Genomic DNA, 15,000 nt, shown 5'->3' with positions numbered 1-15,000 from the left:
TAGACTTATATGCAACTGTGTTACAAAAAAATAAAGGGGTACAAATATTCTGAAGGGCAACCAATATTCCCGAATATTGGTTCCTAGGGGGTACAAATATTCCTAGAGGGAATTAATATTCAGAGGGGAACATTTAGTCTGTGACACTGGGATTTCTGATACGTTTCAACACTGTTTCTCCTTGTCTCTCAGATATTCTCCCAGCCCCAGCCCCAGCCCCAGCCCCAGCCCCGGCAGTGCCCCCAGGGGGACCTCCTCCCTCCGACAGCCCGGCCGCTCAGAAGAAGCCTGGGGTGATGGAGCGCATCAGATCCCCCGGCACTGTCCGCAGCCTCTCCATGAAGATGCGCAAACTCCCCGAGCTGCGCCGCAAACTGAGCCTGCGTTCCTCCCGGACCAGGCAGGGGACTGGCGACGGCGCCTCTCCCCAAAACGCGCGCAAGGAATCGGGCAACGTCATCAGCATATACCACCTGGATACCAGCGTCTCCACGGGGGACGGGCCTCGCAGACGCAGGATCTCCTCCAAGCGAGGCAAATCCGCCAGTAAAGGGGGTTACCTGAGCGACGGGGACTCCCCAGAACTGCTGCCCAAGCACGGCGGCGCAGGAGAACCACAGCGAGAGCAAAGGCTGGATCCTGCTGCCTTCCGCCCGTACAGTCTGGCAGACCAGCCCCGGTGCGCTCAGAGGCTGTCGGGTCTGCTGAGCGTCCACCTCTCCGGGCTGGAGGAGGTGAAGTCTCCCCGCGTCGACTCCAAGGAGGTGTTCTGTGCCATCCAGGTGGACGGGATCACCAGGGCCCGCACTGCCCGCCTCACCTGCAGGGCCAGCTTCCTCAGCCTCAACCACACCTTCAACCTGGAGCTGGAGAACGCCCGGCTTCTCAAGCTGGTGGTGTCATCGTGGGACTCCGGCGCCAACAGGAACAGGGTCTGCTGCCTGGGGGCAGTCGCCATCCCACCGCTCTTCAGGGGTAAGTGAGATGAAAGAACCTGCCGGTCTTGATTTCCCAGAGAGGTGCCTCAGGTAGGATTTTGGGAGGGAGTGTTGCTGACGCGCTTGCCGCTGTGCTTGCAGGGTCTCGGGCTCAGCAGCTGGCAGTGAAGCTGGAGCCGCGGGGGCTCCTCTTTGTGAAGATGACCCTGGTGGAGCAGTGGGACGCCCCTCCCAGGCCCAGCGACAGGGAGCCCAGGGTCTTCGGGGTGGAGCTGCGCCACCTGGTGGACAAGGAAGCCTCTGCAGTCAAAGTGCCGCTGCTGATACAGAAGAGCGTCTCCGAGATTGAGAAAAGAGGACTAAAGGTGAGCAGAGAGATCATCCACTCTGGAGCTGGGGACACAAGCATGTTTCTTTACTTAAGCTTGAGGGAACACCAAGCCACTTTTTCAGGAACAGCGGCTTGAAACCTGGTTCCAGGAGATATGTCTGAGGTAGCTGTATCAAACCCCAAGTCTCCCCTGGTGTGCCGCGCAGAGACCTGAAACCCAGTCTCCTGAACCCAAGTTCCAATCCACAAAGTGGCTTTGTGTTCCCTCAGCTTTAAAGCGTTTCGTTGCACGTGTAAAGAAAAGTCAAACAGCGAATGGAAGTGTTAGAATGAACATTTTAGTAAGATAGAAGTGAAGCGGGGTTAGCAGGATCCCTTTCGAATGAAGCAGGATGAGACATTCTTTCGTGTCAGGATTCGCACAATCTGGAGGTACAGAGAGGGCTCTGTGTCTCACACATTCTTTTTTCATGTTAGAACACAAGAACAGTTTGGGAACGAGAAAAAGCCTTTCAGCCCCTCGAGGCTCGTCCCTTGTTAGCACCATTCTCCTCTACTGGGGAGGGGGACTCCTTTAAAAGCACAGACTCTCGTCTTTATTTAAACGCTCCCCAGTGTTTTAGATCCTGCTGCTTCACCTGGTCGGCTATTCCATGCATATCTCTCTCTCTGTGTAAAACAGGCTTCCTCCCTTCTCTTCTAAACTCTACTCAGTTTCCATTTGCACTCTCTTGCTCTTCTCTCTGTGCTGAATTTGAAGTACAGCCTAGTTGCCCTGACAGCTGTGGTTTAGTTGCTCCAGGTCGCAGCGGGGCATTTGTATCTCTGCCTTGGTACAGAGAAGGACAACTATCTCAGGGCTTAATGGCAAGAACTATGAAGGCAGGTTAAAATAGTAAAATCTCTTCAGCCTACAAAAAGAAGGTGAATTATCTAAAACACTGGGAAGAATTAAAAAGAGACTCGATTCTGTGCTTCTAAATTAGAAACGTGAGGGGAGAATGGCGTGCTAACGAGGGACCGGCCTCGATGGCATTTTCTTATGCAGATTGCCTCCGCGCTCGTTCCAATGGTGCTGGTGCATTTCTTGCAGGTGGTGGGTCTCTATCGACTGTGTGGCTCTGCGGCTGTGAAGAAGGAGCTCCGAGACGCGTTTGAGAAAGACAGCACAGCCGTGAGCCTCTCTGAGGAGCTCTACCCAGACATCAACGTCGTGACGGGTCAGTCCCTGCAAAATCAGAGGGAGTGTAGCTAGCTGACTGCTTTCACAAATCTGGGCTTCCTTGTATAGAAGCATCACATTGCATGAAGCGCCTGCTGTAATAGCCCTTGCATGTGGCACTACACTTCGATGCCAGAAATACAGGAATCAAAAATTCCACAGCCCCCCCAGAAGACAGCATTTGTTAGGATGATGCTGTGTTAATTCACATGAGTTGGGATTTAGTGGAATTATTTAGCGTGCTTTTTTCAGCTCAGTGATCTTGCAGCAGCGTGTGGAGTGTGTGTTTGTATTGGGAGTGTGTTTGCAGTTTCCTGTCTGCAGACAGGTGTGGAATTCCTCACCTTGGAGAGACGGCATGCAGAGTCCTGACTGGCAGACCGCTCTCGCTCCCTCTCTTTACGTTCACTCTCTGGCTCCCCCTGCAGGTATTCTGAAGGATTACCTCCGGGAACTGCCCTCCCCTCTCATCACCAACACTCTGTATGAGGTGGTTCTGGACGCCATGTCAAAGAGACCCCCCAGGGGCGTCCCCAACAGGCCAGAGCTGGAACCGCAGCGCTCGGCACAGACAGTCAGCCTGCTGGACTGCCTCCCCGAAGTGGAAAAGGTGAGAGTTTTGAAGAAGCACATAGATTAATGTGAAATCCTCTTCAATATTTATTTATCCAGGAGTAGAGACCCTGATGAAACCAATTTCAGTTCAAGCTGTAAAGGTTTAAACAAAAAAGGTATTTTACTAAACATTCGAGTGGAAGCGAGCTTGCGTTTGATTTTAAAATGTCTTTGAAAAAGGTTTTCGTTTTGGAAGCCACTGTATTTGGACACTACGAGTGAAGAATAATCAACATGACATTTGAAACTGATACAAAAAGAGAAGATATGCAGAGGATTGCGATTGCCAAATCAAGTGTACTTTGTCATTAAAAAAATACTTCTGGTAAAAATGTCTGTGTTTAATGTGTGATGCTTTGCAGGCTCAGTTTCAGCTGCTGTTCTTGACGAGAGCTGGAACGCTTGTCTATCTGACGAGTGGTCAGTTGAACCCGCTGAGCCCCTCGCACATGCACACGCACATGCACACACACACGCACGCACAGGCACACGCACGCACACGCACACGCACACGCACATGCACACACACAGGCACAGGCACAGGCACATGCACAGGCACACGCACACGCACAGGCACACGCACATGCACACGCACAGGCACACGCACACGCACACACACGCACACGCACACGCACACACACACACACACACGCACAGGCACAGGCACACATGCACAGGCACACGCACACGCACATGCACACACACAGGCACACGCACATGCACACACACACACACACACGCACAGGCACACGCACATGCACATGCACACTTCATATTTTATTGTATCCATTACCAGTCTATCATGTACTTTCAGTATGCTTGGTTTGAAAGTTGTCAATCTCCTATTGGAATGCATTGGAATTTTTAATCTTGTAAAAACTGTTAGAACGACTGTGCTCTCTGTCTCCCTCTCTCTTTCTCTCTCCTCTCTCTCTCTCTCTCTCTCTCCCTCCCTCTCTCGCTCTCTCACTTTCTCTCGCTCTCTCTCGCTCTGTCTGTCTCTCTCTTTATCCCTCTCTCTCTCTCTCTCTCTCTCTCTCTCTCTCTCTCTCTCTCTCTGTCTCCCTCCCTCTCTCCCTCTCTCGCTTTCTCTCGCTCTCTCTCGCTCTGTCTCTCTCTCTCTCTCTCTCTGACTCTATTTCAGTCCGGTACTTTGGCTGCTCTCCCAGAGTACAAAATGTTACAATTCCCTGAAACGGTTTCCTTTTTGGGACACATTATCTTGTTTGTTTAATCTGCTGTTTGTGTGCCAGCTGGGTGTTTGAAACGACCCCATTCTTACTGAAGCGTATCTATTCTAAAGAGCAAGCTTTATACAGGGTAAGAGAAGTTACAGACAGTGGGCTGACTGACGCCAGGGTGTGTGCGTGAAGGCATGAGGGAGCTCTGCTTGTAGAGGCAGGAGCGGCGCTGGTTACAGCAGGTCAATCTCAATAACAAGGCCGCCCCTCCTCTCCCCTCTAAAAAGGCCACTCTGACGGTGCTGTTGAACCACCTGAGCCGGGTCGCCTCCTTCAGCGGCACCAACCGGATGACGTCGCAGAACCTGGCGGTGTGCTTCGGGCCGGTGCTGCTCACCCCGAGTCCGGACCCCTCGAGGCAGGGGGCCGGGCGCAGCTTCGCTCACTCTGAAGAGATCGCCAGCGCCGTGGACTTCAAGAGGCACATCGAGGCGCTGCACTACCTGCTGCAGCTCTGGCCACGTAAGAGGATCTTGATTGATCAAGTGTATTCTAATTGATAAAACTTCGCTAGCACTTCCTCACACGTCCACTTCCCTCTGTCTCTCTCCCAACAGTCCCAAGCAAAGGTCCAGATCCTGACACCCCAGTCTCGGAGCAGCCTGTATCCCAGAGTTCTTTGCAGCCTCGGCCACGCCCCGTTCTCCACCTGGACCTACCCAAGGACTCTGTGGTGTCGCGCCGGGGGCGTGGCAGACTGGAGAGCCCGCCCTGTAACCGCTACGCAGGCGATTGGAGCGTGTGTGGGCCAGACTTCCTGCCAGCCCCGGAGGCAGACTATGATGAAGTGGCAGCCACTGACAGCGAGGAAGAGGAGGGGGAGAGGGGGCTATGGGGCCCGCAAGGGAATCTGTACCCCCGGGACTTCAGCCTGGACCCCAAAACCATCGATCTGGATGCCCCTTTCACCACCAGACTCAGTCTGAAAGATTTCGACACCTTGATTTCCGATCTGGAACGAGAACTGACCAAACAAATTCACATCTGCCTCTGAAAGTCTCATTCACATTCCAGCACATTCCTTCAAAACAGCCATTCAGTTTCAAGGACTGACATTTAAATAAAAACATTATAATTTGGACACCCAAAAAGGTAATGCTGTATCTTTAGCACACACTTGTGTGTGCAGCGCCTTGCCCTGACATGACTGATTTGTGTTCTGTGATATATCACAGCCTCTCATCCCTATCAGAAGTCAGCTTCAGTCTGAAGGAACGAGAGACGGGCCACGTGTCCACAACAGACCTGTCACAGTTAATCACTGCGGGGCCAATACTCTGTTGACACTGTTTTGGCAGGTGTTTCTGTTTTCTCTGTCTTCATTCTACAAGCTTTAACTTTTGGGGTATTTAAAGAGAAACAGGTGGTTAGATCACATGAGGTCAGTACAGAACAGGGAAGGGAGTTCTATATCAAAACACATGTAATAATAATTTGAATAATGTATGACTTGATGCTTTGTGAACCGGGACCCTGTTCTCAGAAGCAGGACGTGTCTCTGTGGTTTCCTTTGATAAAACGCTGACGAGATCCTGTCGGAGAATCACGCTCTGTCCGTATCGAAGTTCAGTTCTTGATGCACGAGAGTGCGTTCCAGTACAGAAATCAAAGGCTGTTTTTTTAAAAGGCTGATTGGATCACTGCAGAAAAGATTGGATGATTCAAAACTTTAAAGAACGTTAGTCCACTAAGGAGTCAAGAAAACTCCCAGTTCCACTTCCCGTTCCCTTTCAATCAATTCCAGCACACCAGTGATCAAAACTGCAAACTGACTTCAAAGCAGTGGCACGATCATAGCAATTATGATGGCTTTAAAATTGGAATTAAAAAAAACAAAACCTCCAGCCCTGCTTATAAGAAGATAGGGGTTGATTTGATCAGTCTGTAACCTGAAACGTCAAGGTGGGTTTTAGAACATTTTACAGCACTGTGGAATCACCCTGGACCACAGCACTCACCGATCCACGGCTATCCTGGGGAAAACCCCCAAAATAAGTGGAGCAATCCAGGCGGGTTCCGTGGTGCTGTAAAATGCTCTAAAGCACCCAGCCCTGGCTTATCGGTCCAGGCTGATCAAATCGATCCTGAAGCAGACAGATGTTTTGAGCCGGTGCCTTCACCAGGGTGCCGGCTGATTCTTGTACGTTTTTCATTTGGGTGAGAATTTGTCGTACACCCCTAAATGTGTTCACATTTACTCCTGCACAAAGTGATCAAATGCCTATGCACTTTTAAAAAAAAAAAAATAATTTTTCGCTGTTTTCGGAGCACGGTACATATTTAGAATTGTTTTGTTGTTGTCGTCTTTTTGTTAATTTTTTTTTTTTACATGTATTATATTATTATTTGTGTTTCCTAGTTTGTATTTAACTGGTGAACAATCCTACATATAAGCTTTGATCTGACAAGCCAGATAATGCTCTGGGGATCGTAGCAGGGAGGCTGCTTCTGAAATACACCCCAACCCAATAAGTAATGAGACAGATGTGAGTGACTGGGGGTGGGGTACAGCATGTGTTTCACCCCACTCCACTCCCCATGTTGGTGCTGATGAGAGGGGAGCGATGGATTTGAACACCTTGGTTAGCATCGCCTTTAAAGAGCGACTGGTGATAACATCGCTGGTGCCAATGCAAGACTTGAAACCCTTGATATTGCACAGGTGCGCTCGTGTCTGTGGGAGAGTTCCATTACAGGTGTCACTAGAGGGCAGAATTCCCATCCTCCCCCTTGTCCTTTACCACTGGAATAATATCACTTGGAATCCTCTTTCATTGCACCTCCAGTATATAACAGCTGGGATGTTAGTGCTGTGTTAGCAAGACATTTCATTCAGAGAGGAGACGCAGGGTTTGTGAACAGTGCTGTTTTCTAAGCATTCAGTATTAAGGATTTGTTTAAACATATTTTTGAACAGTATTTTGCTATATTGCACTTATCGTTTTGTATTTTTGTACATGGATATCATAACATGCCATACAGTATTATCAACAAAAAATGATTACATCATTAAATCACATTGATATTATTACTATTGATTATTAGTGGTTATTAATATTATCATTGTTGCAAATGATGACGCCACTCTCCTCCAGGGACGCGTGCAGAGTCAGTCCCGTTTGTAAGCGGGCAGGTGCATGTTTATTTACAGTGAGTGATTATTTTCACAATGGGGAGCAGGTTGAGTTTTATAATAATAAAGACATGCCGCCCTCCTAGTCCGAGTCCGCTAAACATCTTAGTAATTTGAACAGGTTTTTGTTTCATTTTGGTGATGTGTTCTCTCTTTCATTGCTGTTAAGAACTGCAGCGTGAAACTGTGGCATTTTGATTTCTTGTTTTGTGTTCTCTCTTTCATTGCTGTTAAGAACTGCAGCGTGAAACTGTGGCATTTTGATTTCTTGTTTTGTGTTCTCTCTTTCATTGCCTTTATGAACTGCAGCGTGAAACTGTGGCATTTTGATTTATTGTTTTGTGTTCTCTCTCTCATTGCTGTTAGGAACTGCAGCGTGAAACTCTGGCATTTTGATTCCTTGTTTTGTGTTCTCTCTTTCATTGCCTTTAGAAAATGCACCGTGAAACTCTGGCATTTTGATTTCTTGTTTTGTGTTCTCTCTTTCGTTGCCTTTATGAACTGCAGCGTGAAACTGTGGCATTTTGAATTTTGGTAATGTGTTCTTTCTTTCGTTGCCTTTATAAAATGCAGCGTGAAACTGTGGCATTACGATTTCTTGTTTTGTGTTCTCTCTTTCATTGCCTTTATGAACTGCAGCGTGAAACTGTGGCATTTTGAATTTTGGTAATGTGTTCTCTCTTTCGTTGCCTTTAGAAAATGCAGCGTGAAACTGTGGCATTACGATTTCCTGTTTTGTGTTCTCTCTTTCATTGCCTTTATGAACTGCAGCGTGAAACTGTGGCATGTTGAATTTTGGTAATGTGTTCTCTCTTTCATTGCCTTTAGAAAATGCAGCGTGAAACTGTGGCATTACGATTTCTTGTTTTGTGTTCTCTCTTTCATTGCCTTTATGAACTGCAGCGTGAAACTGTGGCATTTTGATTTCTTGTTTTGTGTTCTCTCTCTCATTGCTCTGAGGAAGTGCAGCGTTAAACTCTGCAAACATGTTATTTATTTCCTTTTGCAATGATTGTCTTCCATGAACAACACTTATAACAGGTCTGAAGATGTCATGCTCAACTACAGGTGGCAAGTCAATGTCACACTCTTTGAATGTGAACATGACAGAATTGTCCACTGCGTTTTCTATTAGCCACTCATTCACTTGTTCAAGAGCGGTCTCTACATCTCGTAGAACTTTACAATAAGAGGACTTGGGCAGTTTCTTCTCCTGCATCGCACGCCTCGGCACCTCAGTGTTGTTTTGCTTGGCTCTCTCGTAGACAGATTGAAAGACCTGCAGAAACTCAAGGGGGTCCTTCTGGAGTCTCGCCTCTTCAGCCTCTTTGACCAACGTCCCTGTCAACTCTTTCTTCACTTCCAGCTCTTGGAGCTGTTCACAAATTCCAGAAAGCTCCTTGACTTCTTCCAGCTGGATATCCTTCAGAATCTTCTTTTCCCGAGCCTGGAGTTTGGACCGGACCTCTTGGAATAGACGGGAGAAATCTTTCCTCAGCTCATCCCTGTTCTTCTTCAAAGCCATCTTGTCTTGCTCTCTCGTCTTTATGGCATCCTCCAGTTTTTTCTTCTCCAGTTCCAGCCGCCCAATCTCTTTACCCAGAATGCTCCTCTTCTCTTCATGGACCTCCTTCAGAGGACGGATGTTGTGGTTTCTGTGTGACCCAGCCACGTAGCAAGTCACACAGACGCACGACTCGTCCTCACTACAGTAATACTCAATCATCTTGCCGTGCTCCTTGCATTTGCTGCTCTCCAGCGACACTGTCGGCTCCACCAAGATGTGGTCTCTCTGCGCTGGCTTCTCAGCGTGCTTCTTGAGGTGTCGCTCACACAGAGACGCCTCGCAGTTCTGGCAGGTTTTAACCGCTGGCAAAGGGCTGTCGAGACACAGATCACACTCAACATCAGCAGCCGCGCCGCTCTGCCGGCTGGCCTGAAAGCGCTCCACGATGTTGGCGAGTTTCAGGTTCCTCTGTAGCTCCGGTCTCTGGCTGTACTCTGCCCGGCAGTCTGGACAGGAATAGCTCCTCCCAGTCGCCTGGCTCTCCCACACCTTGTCCAGGCACTCCCGGCAGAAGTTGTGCCCGCAGCGCAGAGCCACGGGGTCCCTGTAGATACTCAGGCAGACGGAGCAGTTTAACTCAGCCTCCATCTCTGAGGCGACAGCAGCAGCGGTTTTTGAAAGCGCTTCAGACATTTTAGGTAGCTAAGAATGAGGGGGAAAGTAAATCTTTGTCAGTAACAGACAAGCCCATCACAGCTGAGAAATCAAGATCTGTACTGTCAGCATCATCTAGATCTCCTAGCCCAGGAGCGGCCAGCCCTGCTCCTGGAGAGCCGCATCATCTTCTGGTTTACGTTCCAAGTTTTAATCGGTGGACACTAACAGTCTCCAGGTCTTTAGCCATTGACGATGTAAAGATACCCAGGAAACCTGCAGGACTCTCCGGGGGCATGGGCTGGGCTGGGCCTCCCTGTCCCAGACCTACACCCCCTTTTTTAAGATAACTGTCATTATACAATATATGTTGAAAGCTCTAGCGTTGAGTTTATGTTTTTGAAAATCGACGCCATGGAGTGAATTTTATTTTGGACACTATCTTGCATTTATGGGAACAAACAGAATGCAGCTGAATTATCCTCTTCCAGTGCCCTTTAGCACAGTAAATGCACACAGAAATGAAGGGCCAGTTTAAAACAGCCTTGAATTACGTCACGAGTAAGGCGTTTCTGACAGTGACGCTACAAACTAACAGCTGTCGAAAATTTCTACTGCCCGAAATCTCTTTATCAAACAATTATACCACTTAACTGTGTTCCACTGTAGTTATTAAAATGTTTAACATTAATAATACAATTAAACCTGGTACAAACTGGCTGCGCTTGCAGCCAGAACGTTTTAGTTTTACTTTCGATTTGAAAATAATAATAATAATAATAATAATAATAATAATAATAAATAATAATAATAATAATAATAAACATGTAACCCTAATATTCCTGCACCTGTACTATAATTTCACATTCACTAAATTGCAGTACTTGTTCGTAATTGTTTCAATCACTCATGATAACTTTTTGGTTTCACTTTTGATTTGTCAATTGTTAGTGTGTGTGTGTGTGTGTGTATATATATATATATATATATATATATATATATATATATATATATATATATATATATATATGATAATTCTGACCAACTTTTTAAAACATTTCACCCAAATCTCAATTCATGTAACAATACTTTACCTCCTCTTGTGCAGACTACGGTGTGGGACTAAACTTACTTCCTTGTATCCTAGTTCACCGTTGGGTCCTATTGCCCGCACAATCTCATCGAGATATCGTGGTCTTTGTTAATAACAAGATTTCGCAAAAACGTTTTTTTTGGCCTGGAAACAAAAGGCACGTCTCCATCTGCCTCTGGGTACGTCTTGAAATCGATTTGAAATCAGACTCTGTGTGTGCGTGTCTCTCTGTCTGTGTCTGTCCTGTGTGTGTGTGTGTCTGTCCTGTATGTCTGTCTGTCTCTCAGCCCCAGTTAGGATGGCTGGCTGGCAGAACCCCATCTCTCCACACTGATGGGACAAGTTACCCAATGACTGTCTGATGCGAGGGATCTGAGAGGTGGGTTTTAAGTCTCAGGCTGCAGGAGCGAATATGTTCTCTGAACATGAAGCCTGTGAATATCTTGCATACTGGACGTGCAATTGTATTGGATTGTAGCTCGTGGACCGCAGATGGAATTCGCTCCAGTTTGATTCCGGGAACGCGATGAGATCGAGTTCCGCAGACCTGCTTCACGGCGCAGGCGGGACTGTGGCTTGCGATTTCACAGCGGTGCGTATTTATTCAACACATGTGCAGCCTTGTCACATTGACTTTACAAATAAGATGCTGACAAATAAGACTTCCACCCCTCCCCAGTCAGGAATTGATCCAGCCGAGGCAAGCAAGGTGTGGATGGTGTTGCCCCACATTGAAAAGGAAAGCGGTTTGCACAGTATGTTGAATTCACAGAGGCAGTAACAGCCGTGTAGCACAACACTGCTTGAACTTTGCTGTAGAATTGCACTGCACAGTTACTGCGCTCTGTATTAAAGTGATTGCAGCTGACACAATAAAACCCCTTCATCACTCTTAATGCTTGTGCACCTCCATTCATTATATAGGTCTCAAATGCGCAGCTTTTAACAGAAACACATCTTACAGTATTTTAAACCAAGAACTCTCTGTGCAAGCCATTCTTTTTAGATAGAGCTGCACTGCAGTCGTCATCTGGAGAGTCACGTGTATTCGTCTCCTTCAACAGCTTCTTTCCTGTTATTAAGCAGCTGCTTTCCTTATCGACCGGCTTTCTTTCAGCTGCTAATATTCTTAGAGCCAGGACCCAAGTCTGAGGTGAAATAGTCTAGGGTGTGCAAGTGTAGCGGATATCCTGAGACTAGGGGAAATGATCACTTCTCTAGCCTGGTCTTGTGGTGTTTAGTTAGCTACGATCAGTGCTGCTTGAGTGTGTTAAACTCCTTTTAATACCCCTGTTCTTGAGTTATTTGAACGACACCTCATTGGTTTTATTTCCACATGTTTTTTTTTTTTTTTGCGTTGATAGATGTAATGGTACCTGCTATTAAAATCACAGATCTAACAAGATTTGACAGAATTAGTTTTGGATATCTTCAACATTTTCATGGGATGCGATAATTCAGTTTCAAAAAGTCAAAAATGCAACTGGGGAATGGTTGTCTGTGCAACATATTTTGTATTCCTGTAATTTTTAAAAAGGCTCTTTTATAAATGCAGCATCATTTATATTGTGTATGCAAACCTTGTTGTCATTATAATGGTTTCTCAAGAGGAACGTTACTTCTTTATCTATAATTGTGGATTCAATGTGAAAGGCTTACCTTTTTCATTTAAGAGTAGGTCTGCCAGTTCCACGTCCCTCTATGTGTGGAGCAGTCTGACCATGGAGCGCTCCAGGTAAAACCCAGGGTAGACAGGTCCATTCAGTTCCATATTAAATGTATACAGCAGTGTCCCAGATTCCTGTGCAGCAGCCAGACGGTCGCCTGTTCCATTGAGAGCCTTCCCCTCCCCTGCAGTGTGAAAGGAAAGTGTCCCTCTCTTGCAGTCCAGCTTCAGCCTCAGTCTCCTGGGTGCCTCCCTCAGAGCTTTCAGCGAGGGGCTGGAGAAACGGGAGCTTCCCTGGAATGCCTGTAGCTGCCGCCCATCCCAGCGAAGCACCCAAGAGATGCAGGAGTCCACCCATGCGTGACCTGGCCGTTTACACGTGGCGCCAACCTCCCATTTCTTAGAACCCCTCACCTCTACTTCCCAGTAGTGCCTCCCGGTTGTGAACCCCTGGGCACACAACACTTGTGGGTGGAGCCTGAACCGTTCAGGATGGGCGGGGTATGGGCATTGCTGCTCCACCCACTCAGCACAACGAAGATCCTCTGATAGGGAGAGGTTACAATGGACTGTGTTGGCATCCAGAGTCAAGCAGGCAAACTGATCCCTCTCATCCATAGAGTTCCTTGGAGAGGAATCCATTTTGGCAGAATGTCTGGATGGTAGCTCCATCTGGACCAGAGGTTCCTGGCACATGGCGAGCTGCCCATAAATCTGTTGACCCAATGCCCTGACAAACCCGGTCGCCTGCTTCCCCGCCTGACTGACTGCTTGCCTGTCCAGCTGCCTCTTGTTTACTTTGCACGGCTTGACATGAACGTCTGCTCTCAATAGCTTGTCCAGCGTCTTCTGGATTGATTCCAGAAATTCACACGAGTCCTCAAGCTTCAACTCATGGGCTTCCTGAAGGAGACTGTCTGTCGCTTCACGCTTGCTCTCTGTCTCTCCAATATGAGCCTCCAAACTGGAGTCCTGCAAGCGTTCTTCTGCCTCAATGGACTCCAGGATGCCCAGTTCTTCCGCTCGAATCAGGACCTGGATCTCTGCAAACAGCCCAGACACCTGCTCCCTCAGCCGGCTCCTATCAGCCTTCAACTCAGCCCTTGCTCTCCGCAGCCAGTTAGCTGTGCTCTCCAAGACCTCCCTCGCCCGTTCCAGCCTGCCTATCTCCTCCACCAGGGTGGTCTTTCTCTCTGCCACGGCCATCTCCAGTGCTTGCATCCTGTGGCCTTTGTGGCTTGTCAAACACATCTCACAGAGGCAGGCATTGTCCTGGCGACAGTAGGAAACCCACGGTCTGCCGTGCTTCAAGCAGCCGATCCCCACCGCTTTCATCAGACTTCCATTCTCTTCTGGGTGACCCTCCCTCGTAGGCTCTCCCCCTTCTTGAGAGCCACCTGTGCTGGGGAGAGAATCGAGGCGTAGGGGTTTTGGAGAGGCTCTGCTGGCCTGAAAGCGCTCCACGATGTTGGCGAGTTTCAGGTTCCTCTGTAGCTCCGGTCTCTGATTGTACTTGGCCCGGCAGTCTGGACAGGAATAGCTCCTCCCAGTCGCCTGGCTCTCCCACACGTTGTCCAGGCACTCCCGGCAGAAGTTGTGCCCGCAGCGCAGAGCCACGGGGTCCCTGTAGATACTCAGGCAGACGGAGCAGTTTAACTCAGCCTCTATATCAGCAGCAGCAGCACAAGCAGAAGCTGCAGCTGAGAGAGAAGCTGCAGAAACCGACATCTTTCACAGTTTCTTCGACAGGAAGGAAAAGCAGAAGTCGAGTGGATTAACCAGAAAATATATTGAAATATTTCACACGAAGCTTAAAGACACACCACCCCTTACAGGCTGGCCAATCTTCTCCTGCACGTTCTCATATTGACAAATACAGCAAGAGACATTCCATGGAAATGTTTCACTCAGAAGTCTTTCTCAATGTAGCCCTATTGAATTTTAGCTACTGTGTGGTTCAAATTCGGACTGCCAGCTGCACAGGATCATTGCCTTTTTTTAATGTGAATGGAAAGGGCAGTGTTTTTAAAGTGGGCATCTGTGAACCCTAATGTTACGTTAACATATTGAATTGCACGCCGCTTTGTAGTTTTCCAAATACTTAATGAGAAACTGACAGAAATTGAAAAATGTGACATTTCGAAATCTAACATGAAATGCTGTCCTGCTATTATGGCTTCCGGTATCATTTTGTAGTTCGATTACGTTATTTATATTGAAATTTAAAGGATGTCTCAAGCTTAAAATTGTAGGTGATGCAAAACTTTTGGCCACAGCTGTCCACGAAGCGTGAAAACACAGGGACGTGAACAGAAAAATATACACACTAACCAACCTGCTGAAAACACTCTGGTCAATGCTGCACAGAAATGCAATGCTAGAGCTGGCTTGTGCAACAGGAGCTCAGAGCTCTCTGTGAAACCACACAGTCCACACCCAGGACTCAGACAGGCTGCAGGGGGAACTTGCACAGGCTCAGGCCTGAGAGGAGAAGCAGAGTGAGTCGACACGCAGAACCAGCTTCCAGCGTGCCAGGGTAGACAGCCAGGCCAAGCACAGTCAACACGCAGCACATACTGATAGACGCAGAGTGAGTCGAC

General features: G+C 47.9%; 4 protein-coding genes across 5 annotated transcripts in view; 2 read left to right on the top strand and 2 right to left on the bottom strand.

Moving 5' to 3' along the window:
- LOC121304605 (rho GTPase-activating protein SYDE1) overlaps positions 1–7,375 on the top strand; it is a 17,808-nt gene extending 10,433 nt beyond the window's left edge. For both annotated transcript variants that reach the window (XM_041235829.1, XM_041235830.1), the window contains 6 exons: positions 193–975; positions 1,080–1,303; positions 2,363–2,489; positions 2,920–3,101; positions 4,575–4,809; positions 4,905–7,375. In XM_041235829.1, coding sequence (XP_041091763.1) covers positions 193–975; positions 1,080–1,303; positions 2,363–2,489; positions 2,920–3,101; positions 4,575–4,809; positions 4,905–5,341 — 1,988 coding nt within the window. In that variant the 3' untranslated portion in view covers positions 5,342–7,375. The remainder of the gene's footprint in view (positions 1–192; positions 976–1,079; positions 1,304–2,362; positions 2,490–2,919; positions 3,102–4,574; positions 4,810–4,904) is intronic.
- LOC121304608 (E3 ubiquitin-protein ligase TRIM39-like) overlaps positions 1–14,515 on the bottom strand; it is a 23,623-nt gene extending 9,108 nt beyond the window's left edge. The window contains exon 1 of the mRNA XM_041235834.1: positions 12,394–14,515. Within this exon, the coding sequence (XP_041091768.1) occupies positions 12,434–14,128 (1,695 nt within the window). The 5' untranslated portion in view covers positions 14,129–14,515 and the 3' untranslated portion in view covers positions 12,394–12,433. The remainder of the gene's footprint in view (positions 1–12,393) is intronic.
- Positions 1–15,000, top strand: part of LOC121304610 (tubulin beta chain) — a 19,682-nt gene that overhangs the window by 1,787 nt on the left and 2,895 nt on the right. The window lies entirely within an intron of this gene.
- On the bottom strand, positions 7,623–11,433 carry LOC121304607 (E3 ubiquitin-protein ligase TRIM39-like). The gene is made up of 2 exons (XM_041235833.1): positions 10,736–11,433; positions 7,623–9,689 (listed from the first exon to the last, which is right to left on the bottom strand). Exon 2 carries the CDS (start codon positions 9,678–9,680, stop codon positions 7,812–7,814), a length of 1,869 nt encoding a protein of 622 aa, XP_041091767.1. The 5' UTR covers positions 9,681–9,689; positions 10,736–11,433; the 3' UTR covers positions 7,623–7,811.

The sequence above is a fragment of the Polyodon spathula genome, chromosome 38 (assembly GCF_017654505.1).
Source record: "Polyodon spathula isolate WHYD16114869_AA chromosome 38, ASM1765450v1, whole genome shotgun sequence".
NCBI lineage: Eukaryota > Metazoa > Chordata > Actinopteri > Acipenseriformes > Polyodontidae > Polyodon > Polyodon spathula.
Note: the sequence above shows the minus strand (reverse complement) of the source record. Positions and strands in the feature narration are given on the sequence as shown.